Source organism: Zonotrichia albicollis, chromosome 18 (genome assembly GCF_047830755.1).
Source record: "Zonotrichia albicollis isolate bZonAlb1 chromosome 18, bZonAlb1.hap1, whole genome shotgun sequence".
NCBI classification, from domain to species: domain Eukaryota; kingdom Metazoa; phylum Chordata; class Aves; order Passeriformes; family Passerellidae; genus Zonotrichia; species Zonotrichia albicollis.
In genome coordinates, this window is record NC_133836.1 from 57,172 (window position 1) to 73,749 (window position 16,578).

The following is a 16,578-nucleotide window of genomic DNA, read 5'->3' on the forward strand; positions in this document are numbered from 1 at the left end:
AATGGAGATGTGCCAGCTACGAACTCCCCTTCTGTGGGGTGTAACCAGAAGTAAAAAAGCAAAATCAACAAGTGAAAATAAAGGCTGCAAGCATGAGGGGAAGTGGCTGTGGGCAGCTCTGGTGCTGATGCTGGTAGCATACCACTCTCTCAGCAACTGCCTTGGCACCTGGGGAGAGCGCAGGGAAAATAAAACAATAACAAAAACAATCCTGTGAAAAGAAAATTTATATGCTGTAATATCCTGGAAACTCTACATAGAGATGAGGCACAGAAAACCATATATTTCTGATGCAGTAATTGGATGCTACAAGACTGTACTGTGAGCTGTGCAGGATGCAACCTGTATAGTTTTGCTCCTTGGGCCCTCCAGTCCCATAGGCTGGTTGTACTCAAAGGTAAAAAGAAGAAATATGAATGACCTGTATACCTATACAATTTTGTTTGCCCAAAACTGCCTTCTCAATCAGTGCATGTGCCTGTTTTGATGCCCTCCTTTCCTACAGCTCTGCTTACCTGTTTATTACAGCCTTGCAATTGTTCAGGTTTTTCTTCAACTTTTAAATCCATGTCTGAGTAGCATTTAGTTATGGTTTCCCCTTTTAAAATCTTCAAACAATGTGTAAAAGGTAAGCGAGTAAAACTTTTATGTCTCTATTGGCTGACTTTCAGGCAGTTTCCAAAAAGCCAGTTTAGTCTCAAGTGTTGGATATAAATACTACATTGGAGTTTCTGTAATGCTGCAGTGTTCTGCTGGCTACAACTTACCATTTTAAAATACAGCCCTTTCCTGGACAAAAGACAAGATTTTTGAAAGGATCAAAGAATAAAAACCAGAAATTACATTGTCAGGAGATGGATTTTTTTATGCCTTACACATAATATTGTCTCAGACCTCAACCCCTTTTTATGGCAATCCTTGCTGCAGCATCAGTTTCCAAGGGGGTAGGAGGCAGGGAATATCCCAGGGCTGCATCCACCAGAACAGCCAGACCACATTTCACCTCCACATTTCTGTCCAGCCTGGAACTGGGGATACTGTGTCAGCACATCCAAAGTCCTGATGGCACCTGCAGTGCCAATTCCCTGACCCTGCTGCCCAGCCATGGGATGTCATTCAGGTTTGTCAGGAGCTGCTGGGGTCAGGCTGTGCGCAAGCCGTGCCCTTGCACTGGTTCTGGCAGCTCACAGAACACCAGGGCAGGTTTTCTTTTTACCCGCAAAGGATTTTCTCCTTTCTGAAATGTGAAGTTCTTCCTCTTTCCCCATAAAGTCAGGCCTGGGCAACAGGGAGACAGGTTGAGTTTTTATAATATGGGTCACTTAACGACATGAAGCCATCTATGAACCAAAGTTGTTTCTTACTGAAGCTGAATTATGTTTATCTTTTCTCAAAATTAAGTCTCACAGGAATCTGCTGGAACAGAGACCAAATCTCTGCTAAGTTTCAACACGTGTTGACACCAACAGCCAAGCTGAGATTTGTTACTGCAGTGGGAAGAGGACTCTCTCTAGGAGCTATGCCAGGATCAAAGAAAATCTTATTAATAAGGAGAACTTTTCATAAGATCCACATGTGTTTTCAGAACGGTACAAGCACCTCATGCTGCACACTGTTCTTAGAGGAAAAATCACTGCAGCACACGGTATTTGAGGGAGGAAAAATAAGTCCCAAAAAGCACAAATCTTAATGGGACAGGGATCAGTTTGCTTGCCATCCCTGACCTGCAGCATATTTCTGAAAGTTGGACCTGAACTTCTCTGTGTCACGGGTGCAGAGGGATCCTGGCACTGAGGGAAAAATACTTGCCTGTGGCAAGGATTAGGAGAAAAAAGAGTGACTTTATTACCCTGAAAATTGTCCTGCCCTTGGACTTGGGCAGGGCAGCTGCCTGAGACAGCACAGAACTAATGAACTCAAGAAAAAAGATGCTCTAACAACAATTGCAACCCAGCAAAAAGCTCGCAGCCAAATCTGTATCATTCTCAGGCACTGCCAAGTGGGTCCAAGAAGTCACTGCTGAGACTGTCAGGAGAAGAATTAAAGTAAGTGGTCTATGGGATCTTGGGAGGCCATAGGGACATGTTTTAACCATCACCCTAAAACTCATCTCAAAGCCATATTTAACAAAGGTGACGGTGAAAATGGTCTTTTGCTGCAAGATTTCAGCAGGGATAGATGAATTCCTACCTCCAGGACAAGTTCCTTTTGCTCCACTTGGTGACAGCCTGGGCAAATCGCTTCCTCCTGGTCGCTTCAATGGTGAGGTCAGGCAGAGAACAGCGAGGGGTCTTCATTAGCTCCAGGGTGGCTTCATCTAGGGTTAGAGAAAAAACAAGAAATCATGGGAATGGTGGGTTAAGAAATCCCAGGGGTACAAAGAGATAGGAAATGAAGTGCTAAGAATGAACCAGAAGAGCAAAGGTGGATACTCAGGAGCCCACTGGGACATGGCACCAGCCCCAGCATGTTGTGGTGACACCCACAGAACACTGAGCCCCTATGTCTCACTGCTGCTCTCACCACTGGACAGCAATTCCTGCTGGAAGCCCACCTGTGGCCAGCTTTGATTATGCTTTTAAATATATTTTTTCAAATATTCTGTCTTGTTCTCTCTTGATGAGTTTCCGAGGAGAGACATTCACATATAAATAAACTCCATCTCTGTTCAGCTACGAGCTTATTTGAAGAATGTCCCAGTTCTTTCTAATTATTTTTTTATGAATGAAAGCTTGAAGTGTCTATTCTCACCAGCCGAAATGCAAAAAAGTTGTTTCGTTCACTCATTTCCCTGCTGATTTTACCTCTTAAACCCTGTTTTCATGAACAAACCACAACTATGACCTGTGCAGGGCAGCCATCCCTCCCACCCCCAGACTGTTTCAAACACCCCCTCTGAAAATGCAATTTGAATGGCCACTTCTGTTCCGGGGTCTCCTGCAGCTTGTGATGCAGTGGAAGAGAAATTATTGCACATGCTCAATTAAGACCAGAGAAAGGAAGTCCTCATGTTGGGGTGCAGCTGTGCCTTCAGGAGACCAGCAGAGGGATACTGGGATGTTGGGATGGATGGAGACTCGCCTGCTAATTAGCTGCCATTCCTTAATGCTGGCCCCATGGCAGGAGGGTCACAGAGGGGAGGAGAGCAGAGAGGTGCCCTTCTGCAGGCTGGGATAATGCTGGTTTTCTCCTTCCCTCAGTGAAGGCTTTGAGAGGAATGACCCCAGCCACGCTGGTGAATTCGTGCTGCTTCAGCCTCCCCTTGAACTTCTCCCTCCCAGGCAGATGTGCCTTCCACACAGATGCCACTGCCTGCCTCTGCTGGCCAACGGAGCTGCTGGAGCAGGTGATGGGCTCCCAGCTGGCTGGCATGACTGAGGAGTACCTGGAGCTGCTGTGGCTCAGTGAGATCCCAGGAGAGCCCCAAAAAGCCTCCTGCAAACAAAGTTGGGGTGATGCAACATCATCCTTCTCCCTTCCCTGTCTGTGCCCCAGCAGCAAGGAACCCAAAATATCTTTGCATACAAATTGGGAGGCTTAATCAGGATTTTTGTTCAATTCAATTTGATGCTGCAAGTAAAGCTTTGAACAGGACAACTTTCTCCCTTTTTTTCCCTTTGTCTTTTTAAATTTTTTTGGTTTTTTTTTTTTTTTGAACACTCCAAAAGCTATTTTAATCTCACTGAGAACCCCAAGGGTCTGTGAGTCTGTTGAAATAATTGCTTGCCTCAGGTTCTTGAAAACACAAGGCAACAGAACACCTGAGCCATGTAATTACTCTTACAGCTCCAAACTGGGCCATATGCTCCACCCACGGTGGAGCTTTTCCTGCTGCAGCTCCAGAACACAGGAGAGCGAGAGTTCCTTCTCCCTCATGGACCTGCAAGAAGCCATCCCTGTCTCGCTCTGCACCAAGGAGAGGAGGGGTCATGAGCCACTGACCTAGGACTCCCGTGGCCTCAAGCCCCCCGAACCTCTGCATGGCAGTGATGGCCTTGGTGAGCTCCTCCTGCGTCTGCAGCTGCCCCGTGACAGGGTCCGGAGGAGGCAGATACCCAAATTTTGTCAGCCAGTCCTGTGAAACAAGGCGAAGGGGAAATGAGAAAAGGAAAGGAAGGAAATACAGGGAATGATGCTCTGAAGGTCCTCTCCCTCCACTGCACCCTGATAGTTTGAGGGCCTTAGCTTAATGATTGGATTGATGATCTCAAGGGTCTTTTCCAACTTAAATGATTCTGTGGGGGTGGCTTGTTTTACCTTGCTTGGCTCATCCCCCTGGGCAGAGCATCTCACAATGCTCTTTACATTATGAGTCTTTAGAAGACTCATAATTTTATCAGTCATGCAGTGAGACTCAATGGTCCTTTAGTGGAAGAGATAAAGAGAACTGCCCCACCTGGTTTAAACGGGCAGCCTAATTAAGAGAAGATAAGTGCCCTACCTCTTAACAGATAAGGACAGAATACACACCCCCAGCCACATTCTGCATTTGCAACAGAAGACACTTGACTTCCACACCAGGATTTTGTTTGGAAATAAGCTTAGCGATGAAATCTCCAAGCCCACTTTGTGCCACACAGTTATCAAAGACCTGAGGCAGGTGACCTCAGCATTGACACAAAACAGCCCTTCTCTCCAGCATTTCCACACTCCCTGGTTTAATCATCTACCTGCCAGCTGACCGAAAGTATTTACAGCCAGGTGTGGGTCTCTCAACCACCAGAAAGCAGCAGGGACCTGCGGAACTCCTGGACATCCCTCTTTCCCAAAGTCTAGGCAAGCACAGCCTTGTGCCAGTGATCCTCTTGCCAGAGGCATCTCATTAAACCCAAACCCACTGTTCAGTCAGAATTTGTCTCTCAAAGGACAATATATCTTTATGAAGATTTTTCTCTTTCTCTCTTCAGGCTAAAATTGATTAGAAAAAATACTATAAATCTCCTTCTTACAACTGCTTTTTAAAGTGAATTACCTTTCTAAATCCTTTCTTACCTTCTTTCTCTCTCCTTCCCTTCCCTTGGCAGAAGAATGAGCAAGGAATAGTAAAACTGCATGCAGGGGATGCCATAAACACCTGCTTTCTATTTTGTTTATCTGTATCAAACATTGATCTGTTGAGCCTCTTGTAGACTGATATTGATCCAGACTTCCACTGCAGCCAATACACCACAAATTGATGGTAGCCAGATTAGGGCCAGAAGCCAGTAGCTACTTATTACAACATTCTGAACGTGTCATAGTTTGGTGTCACCTGCAGCTGTCGCCCTAAATGCCACAGAACCCCCAGCCCCTCTCTGCAAAGTCCAGTTAAACAGATTCACGCTTACTGAGCTTTATGAGAGATCTCCTCAGGCTTGGTGTGACTCTCCATTGGGGAGCATGGCCTGCTGTGGTGGTTTTTCCACTAGCATTTAACTTCCCTCCCAATCCTCCTTCTCAGTTGCCTTATTTCAGTGGGATACTGTGGTCAGGAAACAGCTTATCTGGCCACTTCTTGTTGATTAATGCAACTCCATTAGCCACCACCTTGCTGGGAATGCGTAAGCATCATCACAGCCCCTCCCTGCCAGCGGGCTGATGGCCAGGCGCAGTGCCATCCCCTCTACTCCCCTGCTACTATTTTTTCCTTTGCACAGCCAAGCCATTTGTGACAGAAATTAGAGATACAATTCATCTTTGATTCTTTGTGAGAAATTGGCTGTGACATGGAGGTCGGCAGCTGGCCCATCAATTGCTGAGGACGGTGGAGTTTAATTTGGTTTGTTCCCTGGCCATGGAGACAGTGTCATTTATCCTCTAATGACAGGGGAGACACTGCCACACCAGAGACAGGCACAACTCGACTGTCCTTGGGGGCTCCTGGGGATGGAGGTGGCAGCAAAAGGCTAGGGAAAGCAACAGCAGAGGGATATTCAACAAAAGTTGTGCAGGTCTTCTTTACTTCCTAACCCCAAGGGATAGAGAAAGCACAAACACGAACGGACACCCCAAAGCAAATCGGGGACTTTCTACACAAAAGATGGAATGAGTGGTCAGAGATCACAAATCCTTCACCTGATCTACCTTGCAAGCACTAATTTCCCTTCATGTGATTTTTCATCTAGACCATCAAGTTTATCCTGCTTTATTCAGATCCTCCTTAGTTTTATAGACCTCTGTGATCTTGCTGTTATTCAGCTCTTTTCCATGTAAGGGTTTTGACTGGTTTCCTCTCTCCTTGTAAGCAAAGCCGATTCATAACATTGAACTTTAACACTTAACATTCTACTTTTGCTGTGGCAGAAAATTTCAGGAGGGAGACTGAAGCTGGCTTGGAGATGAGAAAGAACAGCAGAAATTGTCTGCTTAATTATCTGTGTGCCCCATGAAAGCTTCTCAGATATTTTCTTGTCCTTAATAATGACAATGGCTAAATTGACATACATCCATAAATAAGAATATGAAAACATTTTCCATTGAGATAACTTCAACACATCCCTTTCTTATTTCCTCCTTAATAAAAAAGCACTTTTTTTGCCAACTCTCATTAGCCTAAAATGTTTAAATGAAATAGTGATTTCAACTGAAAGCTAAAATTCTTTTAACATATTTCTTGCCTGAGCCAGCACTACAAAAATTTTTCCTTAAAAGTGTGCTGTGCTAAATGAATTGACCTACTCCCACGAGAAGATTCATCTTCAATAACTATTTCAAAAGTAAAAAAAACCTGCTTCATCAAAAAAATGAGGAGCTTAACCCAATGTCTAACAATCTTCTGGCTCTGAGAGGAGCTGGGAACAAGTGGGGCTGAGCTACATGACTCATGCCATGCCCCAGGGTAGGTACCTTGGTCTGAGGCTCACATGATCCCAGCTCAATTTTTGTAGAAATCACCACCAGCAAAGATGGTCTGGGAGTCAAGCCCAGAATGAATCTTCCGATCCAGCTCCACCACTAAGCAATACAGAATTAAAGGCTCCACATTGCACTGGCTCCTGTTCAGAAAAAAAACCAACCAAAAAAAAAAAACCAAATCAACCAAAAAAAAAAAAACAAACCCCAAAAAAAACCCAAAAAAAAACCCCCCAAAAAAAACCACACCAGGAAGAACTGCATGCCGAGCAGAAAGGTCCAAAACCACCCACCCATCTGCCCCTCCTCTCTGCCAGCTAAACACAGCTGTCAGCAAGAGCCCTGGTGCTACACAGCACATAGCAACAGCAGCACATTGCCTACAAACCACAGCTGAGGTGCTTATGGACAAAACAATGTCCCTCTGGGGGCTGGAGGACCTTGCCCCATTCCAGATTGTGGGACTTGCACCATGTCCTCAGCAGTGGGAAAAGCCACTGCCACTGTCTCAGGACAGTGGTACTAGGAAAAGTGAAAAAAAAAAATTTCCCATTACCCCCTGGTTTCATGGTTTCATTTTACCATCCTACCATGGGCGGTATGCAATAAAAGATTTACACAGTCTTAAACCAACTGCTCCAGACCAGAGCCTGCCTTTGCAAAGGGACCCTGTTAGCAATGCCACAGGGTCATTCCTTCATGGATCGGTTCCACATGTGTGTTTGGAGAGAGATTACTCACTGAGCTGGCTAAAAATAAACCGTATTTTTTTTCTCATCTGGGTTCCCATCTGTAATGGGGAAAAGCCTGCTTCTTGCCTTAAAAAAAAAGTTTAACAGAATTCAAAACTACAAATATTTTTCACTTTTATTTTTCACATTTGGAGAAGCACAAAGTTAAGAAAAAATGGTAATGCAGTCCTCCCCTCTGCAAACAAGCTCTGCTTCAATTTTGGACTTTTTTTTTTGCTCCTAAAGGCACTTGAATGGAATACCAGGTAGCAGTCAGGGACTGGAGCTTTCCAGGGTCAAGTGATCACCCAGAGCAAAGCGTTAGCTCCCACAGTAGTGAGGCCTCTGGTATTACTTATGCAGAGACAATTTTCAGATTAAAATGCCAATTTCATTTCTTTCATCTCTCCACTTCCTTTGTATCAATATTCTTTTGTCCTAGAACCTACTTACCTGCTTCATTTTAAAACAGACGTAGATATTGCCCCTCTTTTATGGATGATTTATGAGCTCTGTAGGTCTGCTTTTACAAATATTAATATTATATAAGATGATCTGCCACAGGCAAAGGAAAGACTCGGTCAGCAAGTTTTCTTCCTGATGATTTCTTTTTAAGGGTGGTAGGTTGGCATTTACAAGAAGACAAACCAGTTCAGGATAACAAGGAGAGGATAAACAGGATAAACAGCAAAACAGAAATCAGGATAAGCAGGAAAATTATACTCAAGCTGGCTCCACAATTCTGCCTGCTCTTGTAGTATTAAAATGACCATCTATCTAAAGCTTAGCCCCAAACAATCAGGACATTTTATTCTTTTGGAAAAAAACAGCCTTAATCCCATAGAGGTCGTAACATTTCCTTTGATCAGGGATGGAGATTGTTATCCTCAGCGTACCCAGCCTGTTGCCAAGCCCAGAGAAGAGCAGAGCTTTACCCCTCACTCCTTGGCAGATTCGTGAACCGCACCCTGAGCTTTGCAGCACTATCCCAGACTCTCTCCATACCCATCCCATCAAAGCTGAATGAAGAAACTGGGGTAACTAGGGTTAAACTGAGAACACTGCTGGCAGGGGTACAAGCAGCGCCCTCAGTGCTCTGCCTGAAGGTGTTGGTGGCAATACCCACGGGCTCTTCTCCCTGGTCTGTGTCATGGCCACCAACATTTCTCCAGGCACCTCTTTGCAGCCAGTGACTAACACACCCCCAGGGACCATCTGGATGTGCAACATGCAGTGAGAAGATCCCAGTATGTCACAATTTCCAAATCTTTGAGGCAGTCTAAGGCTTGAGCAGAAGCAAGTTGTCTTCCATTGAAAAGATCTCTTTTGTTAATAGTCTTTGAAAAGCCTTACCAAACTGCACCTTTTTTCATTAATCAAGTGACAAGTTGGTTTTATTCATTTTAAAAGGGTGTTGTTATGGCTGGGAGGTGAAACCCTTACCCTGACCTGAACCTGGCCCTTGGCTTTCTGGCAGGGGCACCCCGCTCCCTACCGACCGTGCCCCATGCCCTGTGCTGCAGCAAGAGCACAAACCACCCCACCACTCTTCTCCACAGCTCATCTCCTGCCTTCCATGCTGGATAACCACAGAGAAACAGGCCTTGTTTCAGTGGAGTTGCCCAGAGACAAGAGGATTTTTCCTGCCAGAAGTCCCGTTGTACCCTGCAACCATGCTTCACACATGCAAGGGAAGAAAATCCAACAAAATTAATGACCCAGATTAGTAAAACAAAGCTACAACTGAAACATCTGGAACTAATTTTCAAATTACACTTTGCTTTATCTCTGCAGCTACCATTAAATAGGGTGGAAGCTTTTAAATAATAATAATTTTTAAAAATTCCCAACACCACAAGCTAGATTAAAGGAAATTGCTTTGAGCTGTTAGAGGTTTTATTCCAATTCATCAAAGGTTTACAGTATTACAATTTTTACAGCCATTTTCCTGAGATCAAATGACCACAGGAACAACACCCATTAATTAGAGGAACACATATGGTCCTGCAATACTCAAAGGAGCATGTTCCTGCAATGGAACGGCCTCCGGGCCCCACAGAGCCAGCACTTCCCTTCCAAAGGTTGCCACACACCTCTCTAATCGCACGCACACAATCAGCTGATTAATTCATTAGGAGAAAACAACTGCAGTTTGGATTACAACCAGGATTTTGGCTGATGCCACTGCTGAACTGCGGGACTAGCTTCATTAGCTGCCATCGTGGGAGTTGCTTGAATCCAAACAGCTCTCTTTAATTTGAGCAACCGTTGTGTATGGAATCCAGGGTGGAAGTTAATGCAGCTGCTAATAACTTCCTCTCCCTAACCCTTGCTTTAAATGTTCCATTAGTGGAACAGCCAGCAACTGGATGCTAACGTGGCTGCCTGTGGGTCCTGTCGGATGTGGCCAGGTCTAGAATGTAACTTCATGCTCACTAGAACAGTTCTGCTCATGTTACCACTCTCCTGGGTGTTGGGGGCAGGATGCCCTTCGCCTGGAAAGATGGGGACAGAAGAGGGCTGTGGTGACTTGGAGACAAGCCTCATCCACCATGCAAGAACTGTTACACAAGGTGCAAGCATCTCTTTGGTTGGATGGATACCCAGAGCCTTCCCAGAAACACAGACTTAATCAGGAGAAGTTGCAGAAGCAGAAGGAAATTCTCTGCAGACCACAAAAACAGCCTTATCAAACCTTTTGAACTGAAGATCAAAGAACCAATTCCAACACATAGAAGGGGGACAGAGCAGTGCAACACAATACAGTATTTACTACAGATGGCTTAGATTTCTTTTCAGAGTACCAAAGAGTGACAGAACGTATAAACAAGATACAGTTTATTCTGCATTTTCAACATAAATGTGTATTTTTCTTGGTGCAGATTCAATACACTAGGGCTTTAGGAAGTCCTTCAATCACTGGATGCTTTCCAGCACATCCTAAAAATTTCCACTTGAAGTCAATAAACAATGCAAAAAAACCCCAAAAAAATCAAAAACTGCGTGTAACTGAAATCCCACATGAATATCAAAAAGCGGTTCCAACAGTAATAGTTTTCTGTTTCTACATCAGTCCTAGTTTTGCACTATGCTGCCTGCTGTGGTCAACATGTCAACACTGAGTTATCCAGAAGGGAAAAGAAGAAATGCCTGGTGTATAATGGTCTCTTGAACTGTGATGGGAAGTTAGGTAAGTGACCAAATTCACATCCTTTTATCTTGCTACAGAAATAGCTCTGTATAATAAACCACGTAACTCATGGCTGGTTTATGAAAATGGCTGGCTATGAAAATAGCCCTGCTACATTGAGCAGGTGTGGTTGGAGGCTGCTGGTGGCAGGCACAGGAGGCTCTCACCTGGCAATGCCATGTCTTGGTGACAGATGCCTATGGTCAGATCCTGTGCTGAACAGCAACCTTGGGACCCCAGCTTTCCCTGAGTACCCTCAGCACTACTCACTACAAAGGAAAATGTAGTGGAAAGTAAAACCACAATGAGTTCTAGTCCTCTGGTGGGCACAGAGGCCAGTAACATCACTGAAGGGGAGCTAAACAACCCCTGTGCTCTATTCTATTGAGAAGCACAATAAATAACTACCATTGCAACATATGGCTCATAAATACTGGCATCAGTTTGGATGTGCTTTCAAACCCACTTTAGACTATGTGTGTGGCTGGTACCCAGGTTGTGCCTGGCTTTGCATCCTTCAATGTGGTAGCTGTTGGATTAATTCACAGGCTTGCTCCACCTCCATTTACAGAGGATGAACCATGAATATGGTCTTGATTGACAAATCCAGTGGCTAAGCAGAGTAGAGGAAAACTCAACTCCAGTGTTAAGAGATGGAGCACAGGAATCCACAAGACTTGTTAGTCACCACTCTTGAAGCAGCTGCAGATGATGATCTGTGATGTTCACAGCTCACACAAACCCCAGGACAGGCAGTTCTGGATGCTGGCCCCTTCTGTGCTGGAGAACAGCAGCCAGCATGTGCCCAGATCTGGGAAAATCTTTTTCCCTGGCAACTCCCCTTCTATACCAGCATCACCCACTGTTGTGCTCTGAGCAGGTATGACTAACCTCAGATCTGCTGTGACAGGGCTATATTAAATATTACCAGATCCAGTTCTGACAGCATTGTGTAAGCCCAGAATTCCTCTCCGCATGTGCCCAGCTGCAATCGACAAGCAGCCAGGGAAGAGGCTTCCCTGCCTGACACCGCACAATAAATCACAGCGAGTGATTGCCTCATCCATGAAATCACATCCTCTCTGCATTACAAAAAGGGAAAGCCAAAATTTTGTAAATTCGGGGTTTTCTGGGCATAGGACAGGACTAACCGTGGTTTCCTGGAGAATTTTGTGGAAGGGTCATCAGAGCCCAAAGCTGCCTGGGAGCTGCTGTGAGCAGGGCCAGCTGGACAGTGCTCCTCAGGAAACATCTGCTGAAGAGGGGCTGAGAGAACAGAACGTGCCTTGACCTTCCTTTCCCCATGCTTCTCCACCCTGTCTCATCCATACACCAGGGAGAGCAGCTGCTGTGGCCCATGTCCAAGGGAATCCCAGAATCAGGAGGCTCCCTGAATCCTCTCCATCACTGGAGTGGGGACACCTGCCCTGCACACAGTGGGGAGGCTCTGTCAGCACACCGATGTTTGGATTTTTACTTAAAATCTCAAAGCCTCCCAAGTATCTGACACAGGGCTGTTGACATCACCCAAAAAGACTGTGCAGAGAAGTTCTGAACACTCCTATCTTCCTGTTGGATTGAGACCAAGATGAACAAGAGAATGATGCATTCTTTTTAAAGAAATACAAATTGCGCTTTACCAAAATGAGAATACACATGGAGGTTCTCTTAAGGGATGACATGAGAGGTTCTGATTTTGCTTAATGAGCCTGGCCATCTCACCAGACCTGAACAGCACATGGCTCATGGTATGTAGGGAAAGTGAGTGTCACACAGAGAGCACAATGGAGTTAATCTATACTCTCTCCCAGTCTCACAGAGATGAGCTCCTACTCCTTCAGTTTCAATCATTAAACAAAGCATATCTGGCAGCAAACTGAACAGACTGCTATACATCAAAACAAATCCTTGCTAACTCCATTTACCAGATCCTTTGTTAGGACAGTGTCTTCTCCAGGAGAGACTCCAGACCTGTCTCCCTGCAGTATGACCAGGAACACCAGAGTTTGCATTGGCCTGTTCATGTCCTTGTTCGGAGATCTCAGTCTCCATCCCAGCCTTTAGAGTTGCACCTCCAGCATGACTTAGTTTACTCCCCATTTAGAGCAGCCAACAACATTTTACCTCAACAAATCAGCTCAGCCACACATTTTTCTTCCTGCCATTAGTTTGTATATCAGTGCCTTCCTGCCTTCCTTTCTTGCCCTCATAGCATCACACTTCTCTTCAGCCAGCTAAACTTGGTAGCCTAGCCCAAGGTAACTTCAGGACACAGTTTAAATTTCCTTGCAGAATGGCTCCCTTTCAGGAGGTTGTAGAAATTCTCCAGTCCTATGCAAACTGGGAATTCAAATGTTGTTATCACCACACTTGGTGTTAGGACTGGTCCAAAGATTGGTAACGGCAAGTACTGACCTTGTATTTACACCAGGCTTTTAAATCAGGACTTAACAATGAAAATATTGTGATGTTAAGAAATCCATAAATCAGGAGCTGTGCTGGGGTGTGAAATAGAACATTCATTTGGGAGTGAATTAAGCTCTACTTATGTCTCCTGTCCCCAGATCTATGTGACTACAGGAATAACACATTTACTTTCTGGTCGGCTTTGTTGCTTTCCCCAGTCTCTTTAAAGCAGTGGTATGAGCTTTTCTCGTTGAAAGGTTCTTTCTATTAGCTGTACAAGTGTCTCAAATAATTACTGATGCTGTGTGCAACTGCTGAACAGAACAAAAAGGATCCTTCTGGCTTCACAAACAAAGCTATTTAAACAGAGGAAGCAATAATATCAAAATTCTCAAGTGAAAGTACCAGGAACTCTGCAGAAAGTACTTCAGGAACACTCCACAGGCTGCATGAACTGGAAGAAATTACCCACAGATAGAAAAAGGAGCCCTGCATCACTACAATGTGTTGGACAATTTTCAAAATGTGACCAAAAAAGAAAATCTTTAATTATTAAAACAAACTAACTGAAATTAATAGACCAGTCCAGAGCATTTTCCTAGCATCTGGCTATCATATAATTCTGCTTTCAGTGAGAACTGGTGTTGATCCATAACCCAGGACCAAAACTCAGGTTGTTTGCAGACAAAAACCAGAACAGAGCAGAGACCAAACGAATCCTAACGTTACACTTTTACCCAGAAGGATTAAAATTATGCAGTGCCTGACTTTGGCATATGAACTGAAGTACAGACCTTGCTTTTACTGGTACTTACCTCACCCCAAATGCTAATTTAAGGAATAATAAATCTGCCCATCTGTAAACTGTGTTATTTCATTAGGTATTAAAAGTCATGCTGAACTATGTAGCACCAGTCGTGTATGTACCAGACCACCATAGCTCGGCAAACAGCAACAGCCACTCCCACAAGAGAGCTAGAGCCAAGGACACAGGTCCCAGGCCCTCTCCTCACCAAAGACCTGGGAATCCCTCCAGTCATGGAAGTCTGTGTTTTGAGAGCCAGGTAAAAGGATCCCATCTGACTGCCCCAGCACTGCTGGCCTCCCAAACCTTTCCCTGGCTTGGTTTGACTTTTGCATCATAACCCCTACAGCATAAACAGTAAAGGAAGATGAATGTTATCTTGCTGAATCCTTGCTAAAAGTACATTTCCCCTCTCTAAGGGCAATATGTGTTGGTGGTGATGGCAGGATGAGGCAGATGGCTGTAGTTATGGCCAGCCACTACTCTGTGTTTGGAAGATTTATGCAAAAATTCAACTTCTGGTCCCTTCCCAAGATCCATTCCAGCAAGAACAATTTTAGCCTATCTTTTGATACCAATCAAACTTATTAAATGGAGAGAAATCACATTCCTACATAAACAGAAAATGAAATGCAGAGAAACTCCTGGAAGAGAGCATCCTGCACAGCAGAGCAAAAATCCATCTGGCAAATTGGATACGCTTAATCACGTCAGGTCTGTTTTGCCCTTTTTCTTTCTTTAAAGTACCACATATTTTTACTTCTACAGCTTCATGACACATGGTTTGTCAACATATTTGATTGAAAATGTCAAAGTTGCTATCTGTATCATGTCACAAGCAGACTCCTTCTCCTTGCAACACCAGGACAGCCCTTCATCAGGAGCAGAGACATGCCCTGGCATGTTGAGTGGGCCAATGCTCTCTTTGGCTATATCTATCAAGTACCATTTATCAACTATATGGGAGCCAGCTGCCCAGACCGGCTGTCTCCTTTCCTAAATACCATAAGAACAATCTCATCTCCTACTAAACTTTGTTCAGAATTGCAATCAGCATCACCCTGCCACTGCAGTCTACAGGAATTTCCAGTTGGACTACACAAACTGCCCACAATTTGCTGACATACCTATTCCAAAAGCTGGGAAAGACACAGCAGTGAGGACCCATGTGTGGCCATAGCTGCTGCACCCTGGGGCTCAAGGACTTGGAATGGTGATACTACAACAGAAAGACCAGCAAAATCTGCCAGAAAGGTTGAGGACAGCAGAATGTGCATGTCTTTGGAGGCACCAAGGCAAAGCACCAGGTTCTGCTGACTGCACAGCATAGGGTTTTACCTTGAACACCAATGACCTCGTTCAGAAATGCGGGTAAGAGAAGGCAAGTGTCAGCCAAGAACAAAGAGACCCCAATACAGATCTGGCTGAATAGAAAACTGCAGCAGTGACCTGCATTCCAGGGATTACTAAAGCCAAGACAGGTCCAAGAAGGAACTGGTTCAGGGATAAGCCTCATCCCCATGGATGCTACCAAGGCTGTGTAAGCCCACCACCTTCTGCTGTCCTCCAGCACCCCAGACCTTCAGCAGGCAGGGGCAGGCATATTGCAATAGCCTGGGGTCTTCCCATGGTGTGCTGTGCCATCCAGGATGTTTTTCTTGCACAAGCTACTCAGCTGCAGCTGAACTGGTGCAGTTATTCCCCCACCAGCAACAGCCCATGCACAGCATTCACATCCCACTTGGCTAGCCAAGCGCTCCAGGGCGATGCTGCCCACAAAACCACAACAATTCCCCCTGAGGATCAGATACTGTCACATAGGCAGGTGGCTTCTTGCTCCTTTGCCTTTGCACACACCACACCCATCCTCTCACCTGTGCCCAGAACACTAGAGATGACCCCTGCCAACTTGAGCATCCCAAGAAAAGCATTTCCAACAATAAATCCTCCACTATAGCAAACTGAAACTACTAGGGGAAAACAAGAAAAGTCTTCCGACAAGAAAAGTTCAAACAACTTTAGGCAGGCTAAATTCAAGACATATGTGATCTGAACAGCAAGAAAAAAAATTTAAGTGTGTGGCTTCAGCCTCCTTTTGCTGCTGGAGCATCCACTCGCTCCCTGCACACAGCCACAGCAAACAGGACTGAGCACCCTCCTGGCCAATGCAGGCAGGATCTGGGCATGCATCAGCCATCACAACACCAGGGACCTGAGGATAGCAGAAGTAAAGCCAAAAATTCCTCACTACTTGGGCAGGTGAACCTGCAGGGAATGAGGCAGTGCGTAAACGAGGAGCATCCAGGGACAGGAGCCCTCCTGAGTGCCCCAGTGAGCAAGTGCATTTTTATGGTACATAGGGGTGAACTTTACAGCAAGGCTCCCTCAAGCCTCCCTACACATCTCGTAAGGGAAGGTTAAAGTTTAAACCATTCTCTGTGAACACGAAGGTTCACAAGTCTTTCATGTATCTTGAAGTACTGGAAGCTGGATGCACAGCCCTGCATGGGGTCTGGCACCAGCAGGACTTTGGGCTTCGAGGGAAAATAGAAAGCTTGCAGGAAATTATATTTCTTTGTATTTGCACGCTTACCACAGTGCTGGCTCCAGCTGGG

At 45.1% G+C, this 16,578-nt stretch overlaps 1 protein-coding gene across 3 annotated transcripts in view; it reads right to left on the reverse strand.

Moving 5' to 3' along the window:
• Positions 1-16,578, reverse strand: part of MMP17 (matrix metallopeptidase 17) — a 48,105-nt gene that overhangs the window by 17,191 nt on the left and 14,336 nt on the right. Inside the window, exons 2-4 of one of the 3 annotated variants that reach the window (XM_074554683.1) lie at positions 6,826-6,974; positions 3,943-4,075; positions 2,191-2,317 (exon numbers count right to left, since the gene is read on the reverse strand). In XM_074554683.1, the coding sequence (XP_074410784.1) occupies positions 2,191-2,317; positions 3,943-3,982 (167 nt within the window). In that variant the 5' untranslated portion in view covers positions 3,983-4,075; positions 6,826-6,974. The remainder of the gene's footprint in view (positions 1-2,190; positions 2,318-3,942; positions 4,076-6,825; positions 6,975-16,578) is intronic. The other 2 variants (XM_005494012.4, XM_074554684.1) reach the window with 2 other exon arrangements.